Here is a 13,190-nt window from a genome sequence, read left to right as displayed (position 1 = left end):
TTCTCGGCAAAGCTGTAGGTTATATAGAATCAAAAGGGAATAATGTAGGTTTTAGAGTATCAAAGTACACACAGAAAAATATCATTCTTCTATTAAGAAAAGCGATTATTCAGTTTACTTTCCTTCCTTTTAAGTAGCGGTTATGTTCAACAAGGAATCATTCCTTTATAATCGTCTTCACATACGTACGGAAAAAAAATTTTGTTAAAATTAAATTAATTAAATATCAAGTGAAATATGGATAAACCAGAATTTCGATTGAAATTATAAGAATTCAGCTCAAGTCAGTAAAATTCTATTTATACCCAGATAAGCTTTCTAGTTAACCAGTCTTGTTAATTTAAACTTGTTCAACCAGTCTTGTTAATTTAAATTCTGATATCTTTAATCGTTTAATCGAATTCTAGTTCCTTCATATTTCATCAAACATATGATCAAACATTTGATCGGTGCAACCAAATTATTTTTTCGTATATTAACCAGAAATTTGAGAGAAGCTTATTATCGTGTACTTAAAAGAAGTATTTATTCTCTTTAGAAGAATATTATGAAACTTTATCGAAGAAAAAGTTGATTCTATGTAGCAAGCGAACCAAATTTTTAATTTAATATTGATTGATTTGTCTTGATTGATTATTTTGATTAATTTATCTTCAACAAAGAATATTTTGTTGATAAAAATCTTAAAAAATATACTCATCACAAAATTTAGAAAAACTCATTATTATGTACTTAACAAAAAAGAATTTGTTCTCTTCAAGAATATTATAAAACTTCAACGAAGAAAAAATTGCTGCTACTTAAAATTACTCTACTCAAAATAATCAAGCCGAATTCTTGTTTTAATTTAATATTCTTGATTGAAACACCAAACTTGCTAAAATCAAAAGTGTTTCGAATAAGTTTGATGCTTATAAGGAACTCATGATAGTTGGATGCATGTAAACTTATAAAACACTTGGAACAAGTAACATTTGTTTGAATGTAAAATGAATTTTTCTGCGTGTAGGCGTCAAATGGAATATCGAGGTCGAAAGTGGGATCGAAATTTCAACTCGGATTTTCACGCGTTCTCCACTTCCATTCTTCCCGAGATACTCCAGGCAGCAACGTCACGTCATTTTCACGTCGATAAATGGTGATTATCAGTCCTAAACGTCATGTAACCAATAACTGACGTTTAAAAGATGTGATTATTTTGATGTAATAATAACATCATTTAAAGACGTCTATAATACGTTTTTGAGAGGTCATTTTTTGAGAGTCAGCTGTTCGATAAGCAAAGAATGTGACAGATATTTACTTAATATTCATTTATATCAAATGTGGTTTATGTAACCAGATTATTATTTATACACGTTATTATTTATTTTTTACGTGTTTGCATCTCAAGCATTTGACTCCTAGGAATAAGCCTTATAGAACTTATTCTATCATTTCTTACTTACAAGCATTGCATTGTTGCAATTATCCAGTTAGTAGGATGATGTTCAAAGATATGTTAATGAGAAAATGTTGACTCAGATAGAACAGGGATAAATAAAAGTTCATAGAAAATTCTCACAAATAGCTATCTGGGTTAATTTGTATATTTATATATATATATATATACATAAATTTAATTAATTTAATTAAATCTTATATGGTAAGATGGATTTTTTCTATTATTAAATTATAATTACTCCAAGTTTATAGTCTTTTATGACTTTGTCTATTTAATAACATTTAAAAAAATGCTTATTATAATATAAAAATTTAAAGATAACGAAATGGAATGTGCGGGATTTTGTTACCTGATTAGAGAGAGCTAGAGTTTAAATTAACAATAAAGGTACGAAAAATATTATTTTTATTAAAATTAAATCATTTTATTAAATTATATTATCAAAAAATTATATTACACTGTGTTAAATGCAACACATATAGACAAAATATAAGACGTTTATATTGATCGAAGAAGTGGTGTAGTGTCTAAAGCAACAGACTCATAATCCAGAGATGTCTCATGGTCCAAGTTCCAGTGCCAGTGAGAACTTTTAAAGTGATGTAACATTGGAATCAAGTAATCTAAAATTTTCAAGTAAAATCAGCAAGCGCTGTGACATTTACAAACAGTTTCTGTTCGAAAATAGAACCGAATAAGGATATTCCGACACGTCATTTTTACGTCTTTTTATGACGTCACTTTCACGTTTTATTATGACATCGGTGGGCTCTGACTTATTTCGGTCATTTTTATCATTATTACGTGATTATAAAAGGATAATTGACGTTACGAGTGACCAAAAACTGACGTTAAAATCACGTCATGTTGTTGCCTGGGACGATGCTTGTCAAATTTCGACGGAGGCTCTGCAAAAACAGAGAGTGAACGACAAGGTGCGTGTTAGAAGGAGGGGCGAAGGGGAGGGCGTCGGAGGACGTCGACGGGTGGAATTCGCGCTGTGGGAACTGACTGCACGTTCACCTGCAGGAAATCCTATGATTGATGCCACATGGTATAATGTTGCCGCCGCATTATATGCACGCGCACACATTGTATGCACTCCCCGACAACTACGGCGTGAATGCATGCTGCAATAACTCGATATGTAAACCGACGTTCGCACGGCATTCGTCGTACATACGGCGGGCACTAAACGCATTTACGGCGTCACCGGGAAGAATACTGCACGAACGTGTCATCGCATAGAAAGGTGTCATCACATAGAGAGGTGTGATTTATTAAAAAAGGCTGTGCAAGCTTTTTCCATCGCGCCCAGGACCGCGTTTCGTCGCGCTCCCGTCTCGTGGCGCGCGCGACTCGTCGGTGGTTTCGGCTGAGCGAGAGGTATTTGTCGAAAGTGACTTCTCTCCCCAAACAGCGAAATGAATCTTGCGTGTCTCTGAACACAAGGACGATCTCTCGACGCCGACGTCGCATAGTCACTGTACCGAAAATTGAGCGACCTCATCGCACACTCCATCCTGCAGCCACTGCAGAGCGGAAACGACTGTCATGTGTCACGACTGCGAACGGATCTTTGTCGTTTCGGACGTACGAACCTGCCAAGTCTACCGAGGAAAATCAACACCGGATTTCTCAAATGGAGAAGAAAATTTTTACATGAAAAGAGCGATCTGAGAACGTTATACGAAATACTATTAATGAGATGTCATCAATCAAATTGCGTCACTGGACACAGTAAAAAAATTTTGTGTTGAATTAAAAATTTCATATTCAATCTAATACATTTCACCTGTCCACTAAAATGTTGTGTGTCAATTTAATGTGCTAAGGAATAACATAAATATTGAATTATGTCACCAATAATAAAAGACATATTTCTTTTCATAATTTTACAAGTGAAAAGTAAAACATAATTTAAATAAAATATGTCACTGATATTACAGAAAATACTTCTTTTTTGTCCAATTAACACACATGATGTATTAAGTTAACAAGTACAGTTTTCGTTCATTCTCCTCCGAATTGACATTGAAAAACTACATGATTTTTTTGCCATTCGCACATCCCCATATAAAATGTATTACTTTAACACTCAGAAATGTTGGATACAAATTCAACATAAAGTAACCAGACAACACGATGAGGCAATACGTTAAGTTGACACACGGGAACATCGAAAGTTCAACACCAAACATTGTAGCAAGGAGCAGTTTGAAGCACAAGTACACAATTCTTTGGACCGAGCAACGCGATAGCAATCCCTGCTCGTCGATTTTTGCAAATTCAGCCGATCGACCGTGACTGCGCCCTTATGACATCGGCCAGGTTCCTTGTTGAGTGGCTGTTCTCGGTTAGGCCGTGCAAGGCACGAGGGCGCGGGCGCGTCGAAATTCGAAGGGCTGCTATATCGCTCGCACACACAGCATCCTGCGACGATGTCCTGCATCGGAGCACGCCCACGGGCGCACACGTGACGGGATGTACTCGCGCGACGACGCAGCGCGGCGCGGCGCGGCTCGGCGCGGCGCGGCGCGTCGCGTCGCGGCGCCACTCGTCGCCACTGCTGCAGAGTAGTAGAGTAACGTTCGGAAAGTCAGTCCGACGTCGGCACCGCAACAGACGTACATCGTAGGACGCGCTTCTTGTAAAAGCTGCTCCCCTCCCATCTCTTCCACCGAGTCGGGTACCACCCGCGACACCACCGGTCGTCGATTAATCACGCGAGAGAGGGTTCCATAAGAGGGAAGAAGGAAAAGAAAAGAGGAGAGAGGAAGAAAAAGGGAGACAAAGAAAAACAGGAAAGACTAACGCGCCGATTATTTTTTGAAGAGGACTTGAACTATTTTAAAACTGAAGGAGATCGTTCACTCGCTCTCTCTCTCTCTCCCACTTTCTCTTTCTCTCGCAGTCTCCCGTTCTCTCGCGGCGCGCGCCTCGTTTCAGTGAGGGATCGAGATTGATCCTCTGTCCTCGGTGTTAATCGAAAGAGTGGACCAGATATCCCCGGGGTTATCAGTGATTGACGGGGGATCAAGAGGGGATCGTTCAGAGAAAAGCGGGTCGGTGCACGCCTTTTTCTTTCGATTTTCGTTTCCGCGGGCCGTCATCTCGGTCCCGCCCCTTCCGGGTGGCTCCATCAACCTCAGCTTGGGTCCGGCGTAGAAGACGCTCCAAAGTAGCTGAGTAACTCTTCCCCGTCGTGGGTATATATCCTCGTTCGAGCCATTTCGCACGGACCAGACGTCCCGGACAAACAACATGCTTTCGTCCTCGAGGGCTTTCCCGCCGATTCTCGCCGTGGCGCTCATCGTCTGCATCGGTGAGTGTTACGTCAGAGTTAAATCACCCGCTCGCAGCGCGAAAGGGAGAGCCACGAAACGGGAAACGCGAGAGAATCCCCGAGAGCTCACGGGACCTCGAGCGAGACGATTCAAAGGACCAGTTGGCACATATGATAAAGGATAGGACGCCGTGAAGTTTGATTTGTCGCGCGAGAAAAGCGCGCTGGCGTAGAGCCGTGCGTGATAGACGCGTTCACGGAGTTCGCACCGCCAGGGTGGGCCCAAAGTTTACCCGAAGCTGCGTGACGAGAATCTTTTCATCGCCGAGGCTCGCTGAAATTGCGCGATGTATTCCGGACGCGCCTTTGTTTTCCCTGGCGGATGCCTGTGCCGATTTCGAGCCAATCGTGTAAATCCAACCATCCGACCAGAAATTTGCCCCTCGACCCTGATCAACTTGATCCTGTTCAGTTTTCTGCTTCGTGATGGTGATGAGAAAATTACGATTTCGTGTCCTGATAAGTCACACTGGGAAAAAAGTTTGTCATTTGCGATTATAATCACATAATGAAAGAGTTATGATCGTTAGAACTATTTTTGTAGTAAGTGTTAATTCTTCAGGTGCTTGCAAAATTCGTTGGATTTTTAGCCACATTACTCGCATTAATAGTAATGAAGTGCATATCACGTTCAGTTAAAATATCCGTCATTTTCTGCCACCTTCTGTGATTTGTCCAATTCCGTGTCTGAGAAGTAATTAATTTTTGGACCTAACGAATTATTAGTAATCCGACGAACGTTCGTAAGTCTTTAATGTTGCTATTACTTGTTTTTCAGAATAATAAAAAGATACATTTGGTGCCGAAAATAGCTATAATTTTTGAAATCGATCATTTTCTCTGTCAATATATCTAACGCAGCGAATAAATCAGCAACTCATTAATAGTAATTATCAATAATTAAGATCTTATTAATCATTAAGAATCGATAACATTGTCTTTACTTGTCACATTAAATAACTGATTTGAATCAACTCCACCGAGATCACGAGTTAAATCTGTAGTCGTTTAAATTCTTGTAACGATTAAAAGTTTCGAGTAAGAGTAAAATGATTCGCAGCAAAATCAAATCTCAGCTCTCTCATCGCGTTGCATTTTTCATCGTGCTGTAATGCCGATCTCGATTCGCCAAAATTGAAAGAGGAAAAAATTTTCCATCACGTTGCGAAAAAAAGTCCAGCTCGTTTTGCCGAACTGCGCGATCATTTAGTGTTTTGCGTAAGCGTCGAGATTGCTTAATCAAGTATCGGCGAGCATCTAATTAGCGCGATTATACACATGCCGCGTTTTACGTTCGCACGGCGGAAATCATTACACTTTGATCAATCGACGAGCGAGCGCTCGACACGGCACGTTCAATTACTCTCCGCTCGGCGAAACTGTTTTCTCCTTCTCTTTTTTCTCTTTTCTCCTTCTCCTACCTTTTACACGAGTACATTACGCGCGATTGCAAGATCAATAACGGGTGCCTTCGGTGGGAGCATTAATTATCGCGCAAAATATAAGAATATTTCCGCAAGAACCGTCCGCACGTCTCCACGATGAGTAAAAGTCCCGTCGCTCCAAATCCAGCGTCGAGAAGTCTCCGTTAATTAACGACGGAGGTTGACTTTTTATTAATTCATTAACGCGACGGAATCAACGGGCGAGGTGCCTTCTTGAAGTGTATCAGTAAAAATGCTTCGATTGAATCAGTTAAAGAAGCATTTCACCGCGATGATCGCTGAATATTCATTGATTTTCAATGAAACACTCTCACATAGGTCGTCACGTAGGTGCGCGGCAAATTCGTAAGAATCGACTTTGTTGGAGAAAGTCGCATCTTCCAACTTGTGAGCACTCTCATGAGTGATAAAAACTCTCTGATAAAAATTCAAATCTCTTTCTTTCTTGCGAATGCTTTTATTGAGTGCAAAAGGAAAGAAAATTTTATTATGATATTTGCTGCTTCGTCTCATACCTTACCAGCGGAAAGAAAATTGTAAAATTCACTGTTAAATCTGTACATCGCAGATTCCTTATACGCCGCGTCGAATTCAGCTTTCTGCGTTCTTTTGCAATGGAATTGCCGGCTTCCATGCGATTTACGTCCAATGGCGCTGTCTGTGTTTGCAAAGTGCATCAACAATAGGAACAGTCGCTGACCATCAACCGACGAGATTTCACTGATTGCAGTGCTATGCAACTGAATCATCAGTTATAACTGTAGCATTCCAGTGGTGAATACACTGATTGTACTTTAAGGAGTGTATTCACGTCAGTCATAAACATATTTCTGCCAGATTGTTGATACACTGAGAAGAAACAATCGATCTAACTAGAACTGTAGTTACTTTTGGCTCCGATCATACTAATTTTAGCTGTTCTAACACGAAAAATGATAGCAATAATATGCATACAAGGTTGTAGCCATTAAAAAATTGTAGTAAAATTTAATTAGAAAAATATTTTCTTTGTCATATAATCGTCATTTCTCGTCTCTCATGAGAGTCCTCACAAGTTGAAAGATGCGACTTTCTCCAACGAAGTGCTTGCCGATTTTTGCGAACTTGCTGCGCACATACGTGATGACTTATGTGCGCCTGATAATCCCTTTATTTGCGCGATAAGCCATCTCAGTGATCGCTTATCAGACGACTCACTGAGTAATTATTTCTCTATGTGATTATAGTTAAAATTCATGCAACACAACATCTAAAGTCGAGACATAAGACGTTTTGAAGACGTTTTAAAAATATCTTAGAGACGTCTTATGTTCCAAAGTCTTAAAGATGACTTGAAGACGTCTTAAAGACGTCTCGATTTTGGACATTGTGTTGTGTGGGAGGCAAACGTTCTTTTCTCAGTACAGTTTGAAATTAAACGAGCGAAATCTCCCCAACGTGTTACACGGTCACGGGCTACGTGAAATTTTAACGAGAAATACGCTGTCAGTTCGTTAAGGAGGATCATTCAGGGGCAAAATCGCCGCGCGATTCCTCCAGTCGTCCCGTCATTTATCAGCGCCGTGGCTTTCTCGATAACGAGCGATATTATTCTGCCGGATATCCATGCTTTAATGAAATCAGTGTGTGACCGGACGCTGATCGCGGCTAATTAAATCTTCAATTGTCCCACATAAGGGAGCGACTGTGGCCGAGACGACGGGGAACGAAGGTTGAATTACGCGGCTCAGTGAGTCGTTTGACAAGCAATCGCTGAGATGGCTTAGCGCGCAAATAAAGGGGTTATCAGGCGCACATAGATCATTACGTATGTGCGCAGCAAGTTCGCAAAAATCGGCAAGCACTTCGTTGGAGAAAGTCGCATCTTTCAACTTGTGAGGACTCTCATGAGAGACGAAAAATGACGATTTATGCCTCTAATAAAAATTCAAATCTGTCTCCTCCTCTCTCGCGAACGCTTTTGTCGCGTGCAAAAGGAAAGAAAATACCATTATAATATCTGAAATTTTATCAACTGATTATAAGCTAAAAACAACCAAAAAAAATCATCGAAACATTTTGACATTTGAAGGCAGGGGTGGCTGTTTACGCATGAATTATGACACTCTACGTCCACGTATTGACAGCATACTCTACACGGAAAAAAAGGTTTGATTGAATTAACCAAATATCTGGTCGAATATGAACGATCAAGAAATTTCGATTAAAGTAACCCGAATTCTGTTTAAGTTAACAAGATTTTTGGTTGACTTAAACAGAATTCGAGTTACTTTAATCGGAATTTCTGGATCGTTTATATTCGAAATATTTGGTTAATTCAACTAAACTTTTTTCCGTGTATGTATAAGATGTCATCTATGTAGACAATGGATAACTTAACAATCCACACCGAAAAAATATTGCAGTTATAAATTACTATAAAATTTTTATAATCTTGGATCATAAATCTCGAATCGAAATTTTAATCCTACTTTCAGCCTCATTATTCCATTCAACATTTATTTTAATGCTAAAAAAAGTGAAAAGTGCGTAGTGGGTGCGTATGTCCCTCTTATATATATATATATATGTGTGTGTGTGTGTGTTACGTTTATTTGCACACGCACGTGTGTGTGTACACACACATATCCTGCTTGCCCGCTCGCGTGCTCGCAACACGCGAAGAAACAGCGGACACAAAGTTTGAACTTTGAGCGTGGATGGAGGGCGAACGGGGTGTTGTCGGCAAAAATCCTTCAAGGGTTTTCGTTTTGGAGCTAAGGAGCTTTCCATAAAAAACCAGCTGAATTGGAGGTTTGTGCCTTTCGGAATTTTATCCCAAAAAGGTGCAGTTCCGAAAAGCACAAACCTCCGATCAAAATCCGACCAAAATTTCGATACACAGAATTATAGCGGAAATTATTATATATTTGTTTAGTTATGCACGTTTGACTTTTTACTAAAAAATTATTGCAATTAATTGAATGTTTTTAAATCATATATCAGATAAATCGAATTTGCTATATCTAAAATAATTTATACAGTACAGTCTAGTTTTATAAAACACATTGTAACAAAAAACATAATTTTAATTTGTTAGTTTTGATTCTTTAATCATAAAGTCTTAATAATATCTAATTAAAAAATATATTGATGATTGTGCGCGATAATGTACTAATCTTCTTTAATTAATATCTAAAAATCTATGTTATTTGTGTTATTTGCAATATTATAGTGGTTATTTGCAATATGGTAGAGAACTTTTTCGTTCAGTTTGACATAATTTACGCACACGACAACAGGCGTCGTTGTAATAATTCATCTACCATAACACGCGTTTATCTATCTCATTTATCTTTCTTCAGTAATTAAAATATTTATTTATCTATCTTTTATAATTAATAACTCAAAATTTCATGTAATTGTTTGTCAAATGATAGAGGAATTTTATGTTGTCGGTTTGATTCTACCTGCATAAGTATCAAGTTAATTTCAAACACATTCTCTGAAACTTAGCAAATTTGGCGTTCCAATTAAAAATATTAAATTAAAACAGAAATTCAGTTTGTGCTTATTAGATAGATTCGCAGTAATTTTCTCTTTCGTTAAAGTTTTATAATATTCTTGTAAAGGGAATAAATTCTTCTTTTTTAAGTACATAATAATGAACCTTTCCAAATTTTTGTGATGAGTAAATTTTAGGGCTTTTATTGAGAAAATATTCTTTGTTGAAAATAACTATTAATTTAAAAGAAGGAAAATTAATTGAATAATCGCTTTTCTAGAATGATATTCTTCTGTATGTAGAATTTTTATTGTAAATATATGCAAAAACCAAACCTGCAACTTAGTCCTCATTGTCCGTTGTTTCGTATAATTTTGAAATTGGAACGGTTTCGAAAGGAATGGACTTGATTTTCAAATGGGCACGCATGTACCCATGCGTTCCAACGCGTTCCACGCATGTTCCGACGCGTATTTCATTACCGACGTTTTCGAAGTTCGCAATCGCGTACAGCATCCCCTTAAGAACTCAGTGTGCTACCCCAACTTCTTTTTGAGAGAAGTTCGCGATCTTCCGCGTCACGCCCGAGAGAATTCCCCAAACTTGACAATCCGTTGTCCGAGCTCGCTCTGTCGGTGGCTGAGCCGAACTCGGCCTGATTGGATGACATAATTGCATCGACATTTTCGATTATCGACGGTACGTCCTGCTGGCGACAAATATGCGCGCGAGTCGATGTAATGCTTGACAAAAATCACTTCATGAGGGAGATTACGCTGGTTAATGTGGAATTGGGTCGATCAGATACCGGACGTGCAATGGAACGTTCTTTCGCTAAATCCTAATTTCATTGCTATAATCCGCCGTGCAAAACGCCCATCGATATGCACTATGTGCGCATAATTGCCCGCAACGAATCGACCAACGTGGTATGTGGATACATGCGTGCCCATTTGAAAATCAAGTCCATTCCTCTCGAAACAGTTCCAATTTCAAAATTATACGAAACAACGAATAATGAGGGCCAAGTTGCAAGTCTGGTTTTTGCATATATTTACAATAAAAATTCTACATACAGAAGAATATCATTCTAGAAAAGCGATTATTCAATTAATTTTCCTTAGGACAGACGCTAAATGGCAGTGTATGTTTGACGCGGCCCCATCACTGATAGAATTTCGATTGTAGGCACGCAGCGCAGAGTTGCCAGATCTAAGATGCAGCGTTGCCAGATCTAAGATACAGCGTTCTTCTTTCTGCACTTACGCAGGCAGAGACGCTTTGTCTATTTGTGTGATGATCCTCGTCACATGGATTCTAACACTAAACTCTGTATGAAAAAAAAAGAATAACGTAAATCGAGAGCCACGTATATGTGTGCCTAACGCTTTAGTTCATTGATATAAGAATAAACCGAGCATATGACTCGAGATCTGAAGACGTAAAACAGAGTTCAGCACATGTGACATATTTCGGCCGATTTTCGATTGGGATTATAATGAAAAGCGGTAGTAACAGTAACGCATTTACGCAGTTACATTCTTTATATAACAATAATGAATAATTTCATAACTTTTAGATAAAATTTTTCGTTTCTTTGCACATATAGAATACATATATATAGAATAGCCAAAAAGAAATCTTAAAAAAGTCTTCACAATTTTGTAAAAAAATTACGAAATTATAAAGATTCGTTACTTTTATGTAACCATTACGGTAATGTTATTTTTTCAATGGATAACGAGTAATGGTAATAAGTTACTTTTATCAATAAGTAACGAGAAACAGTAACGTATTACTCGTTACTCCAGCTCGCGCTATTCTTCCTTATCTCATCGTCCCGTGCGGAACCTACGATCTACTTGAGACTCATTGCGCGTGGGACGATGAGGTAAGGGGAAATAGGAGCAAGTGTCGGAGCAAGTAAAAAACTGACATGTCTCGGTCTATTCTTGTTATGTCTATGCTACGCTCTAAGTGCGAAGTGCACGCGGTTCTCAAATATATCCGTTATCACCAGGTTGAAAAAGTAAAATCTGTAATGTCGTTATCGTTTTTTTTTTTCATTTACGATTTGGTAACGTTACTTTTTAATTAAAAACGGTTGTAACAGTAACGCATTTACGCAGTTATATTTTTTTTATAACAATAACGAATAATTTCGTAAGTTTTGAATTACAAGAAACTTATCGTTTCTTTGCACATATAGAATATATGTCTATAGATGAATCAGACAGAAATTCTAAAAAATTCTTAATAAATTGTGAAAAAAATATGAAATTATACAAATTTGTTAATTTTAAGTAACCATACGGTGACGAGTTATGCTTTGAATGGGTAACGAGTGAGGGTAACGCATTACTTTTTACAAGTAATGTAACTTTTTACAAGTAATGTAACTTTTTCAACCCTGCTTATCACATTTACTCCTGTTAATATGGGGCTGCATCTTTATTCTACCATCATTGGCCAGACGTATATGTTCCATTGGTGCAATACATTTTGCATCTGTTGTTAATCTTATAAGTATTTCATGTCAGAACGCGTTCCTTGACACAACTTATTCCAAAATTAAACTTTTAATTATTGCAAAAATCAATTGACATGACACTAGATGCTTCTGTCAGTAGATATTATTAAAAATAAACATTTTAAGTAAAGATTTTATGAATGATTTATTGTTGCTGCTTTTAATCTTATTAAATGTTGTATATATGTGAGAGTAAATTTTTCTGATATTATTTATTATTACAAAAACCATATCATATTAAAATGCATGTAGTCTTTAATATAATGACATGCAAACCATACACGTATAAGTGTATCTGCTTTGAATATTCATATACATAATACATACAGGGTGGCGCCAAAATCCGGACAAAATTCAATTTGAAATTCTCGCCGTTCCATACCACTGATAGATATCGCGATTAGCGTTCAAATAGCTTGACGCATGTACTAAACCATCATAACCTCGAAACAGTCGCAATGTTGAAACCAAGTGCGGAGTATAACCGAAGAGCCGCGATTATCGAAAGTGTTGGCTGAATACACCTAACCAGACCCTACGCCATTGCTTTACACTGCGAATACAAATATCTATTAGGTGTCCAACTTTGCTTCCGCCGTTTTCCTATAGATGGCTTTAGCGGTAAGTGGTGGTCGAAATAAATAGATCATAGACGTCATACAATAAACTTGGGCATCTGTCAATATAACCCCATAGAAACATTAGTCGATTTGTGTCTGCATCATAAAGTTATTCTTGATTGAAAATGTCAGTTTACGAGCCAAATTCTCGTCATTTGCGAGAGGTTTTAATTTTCTGCTTCAATATGAAGAAATCTGCGGCTGAGGCTCATCAAATGCTCTCAAATACTTATGGTGAGGCCGCTATTAGTGAAAGAACGTGTCGTGAGTGGTTTCAACGCTTCAAGAACGGTGATTTTGACGTCGAAGACCGGCATAGCG

At 38.0% G+C, this 13,190-nt stretch overlaps 1 protein-coding gene across 1 annotated transcript in view; it reads left to right on the top strand.

The window, feature by feature from the left end:
- The first annotated feature begins 4,042 nt into the window (after nt 1–4,042).
- LOC116850896 (lymphocyte antigen 6D) overlaps nt 4,043–13,190 on the top strand; it is a 291,242-nt gene continuing 282,094 nt past the window's right edge. The window contains exon 1 of the mRNA XM_032829713.1: nt 4,043–4,769. Coding sequence (XP_032685604.1) covers nt 4,709–4,769 — 61 coding nt within the window. The 5' untranslated portion in view covers nt 4,043–4,708. The remainder of the gene's footprint in view (nt 4,770–13,190) is intronic.

The sequence above is a fragment of the Odontomachus brunneus genome, unplaced genomic scaffold (assembly GCF_010583005.1).
Source record: "Odontomachus brunneus isolate Ranch 3 - 2012 unplaced genomic scaffold, Obru_v1 Obru_scaffold_159, whole genome shotgun sequence".
In the NCBI taxonomy this organism is placed as follows: Eukaryota; Metazoa; Arthropoda; class Insecta; order Hymenoptera; family Formicidae; genus Odontomachus; species Odontomachus brunneus.
This window is presented reverse-complemented; position numbering and strand designations above follow the sequence as displayed.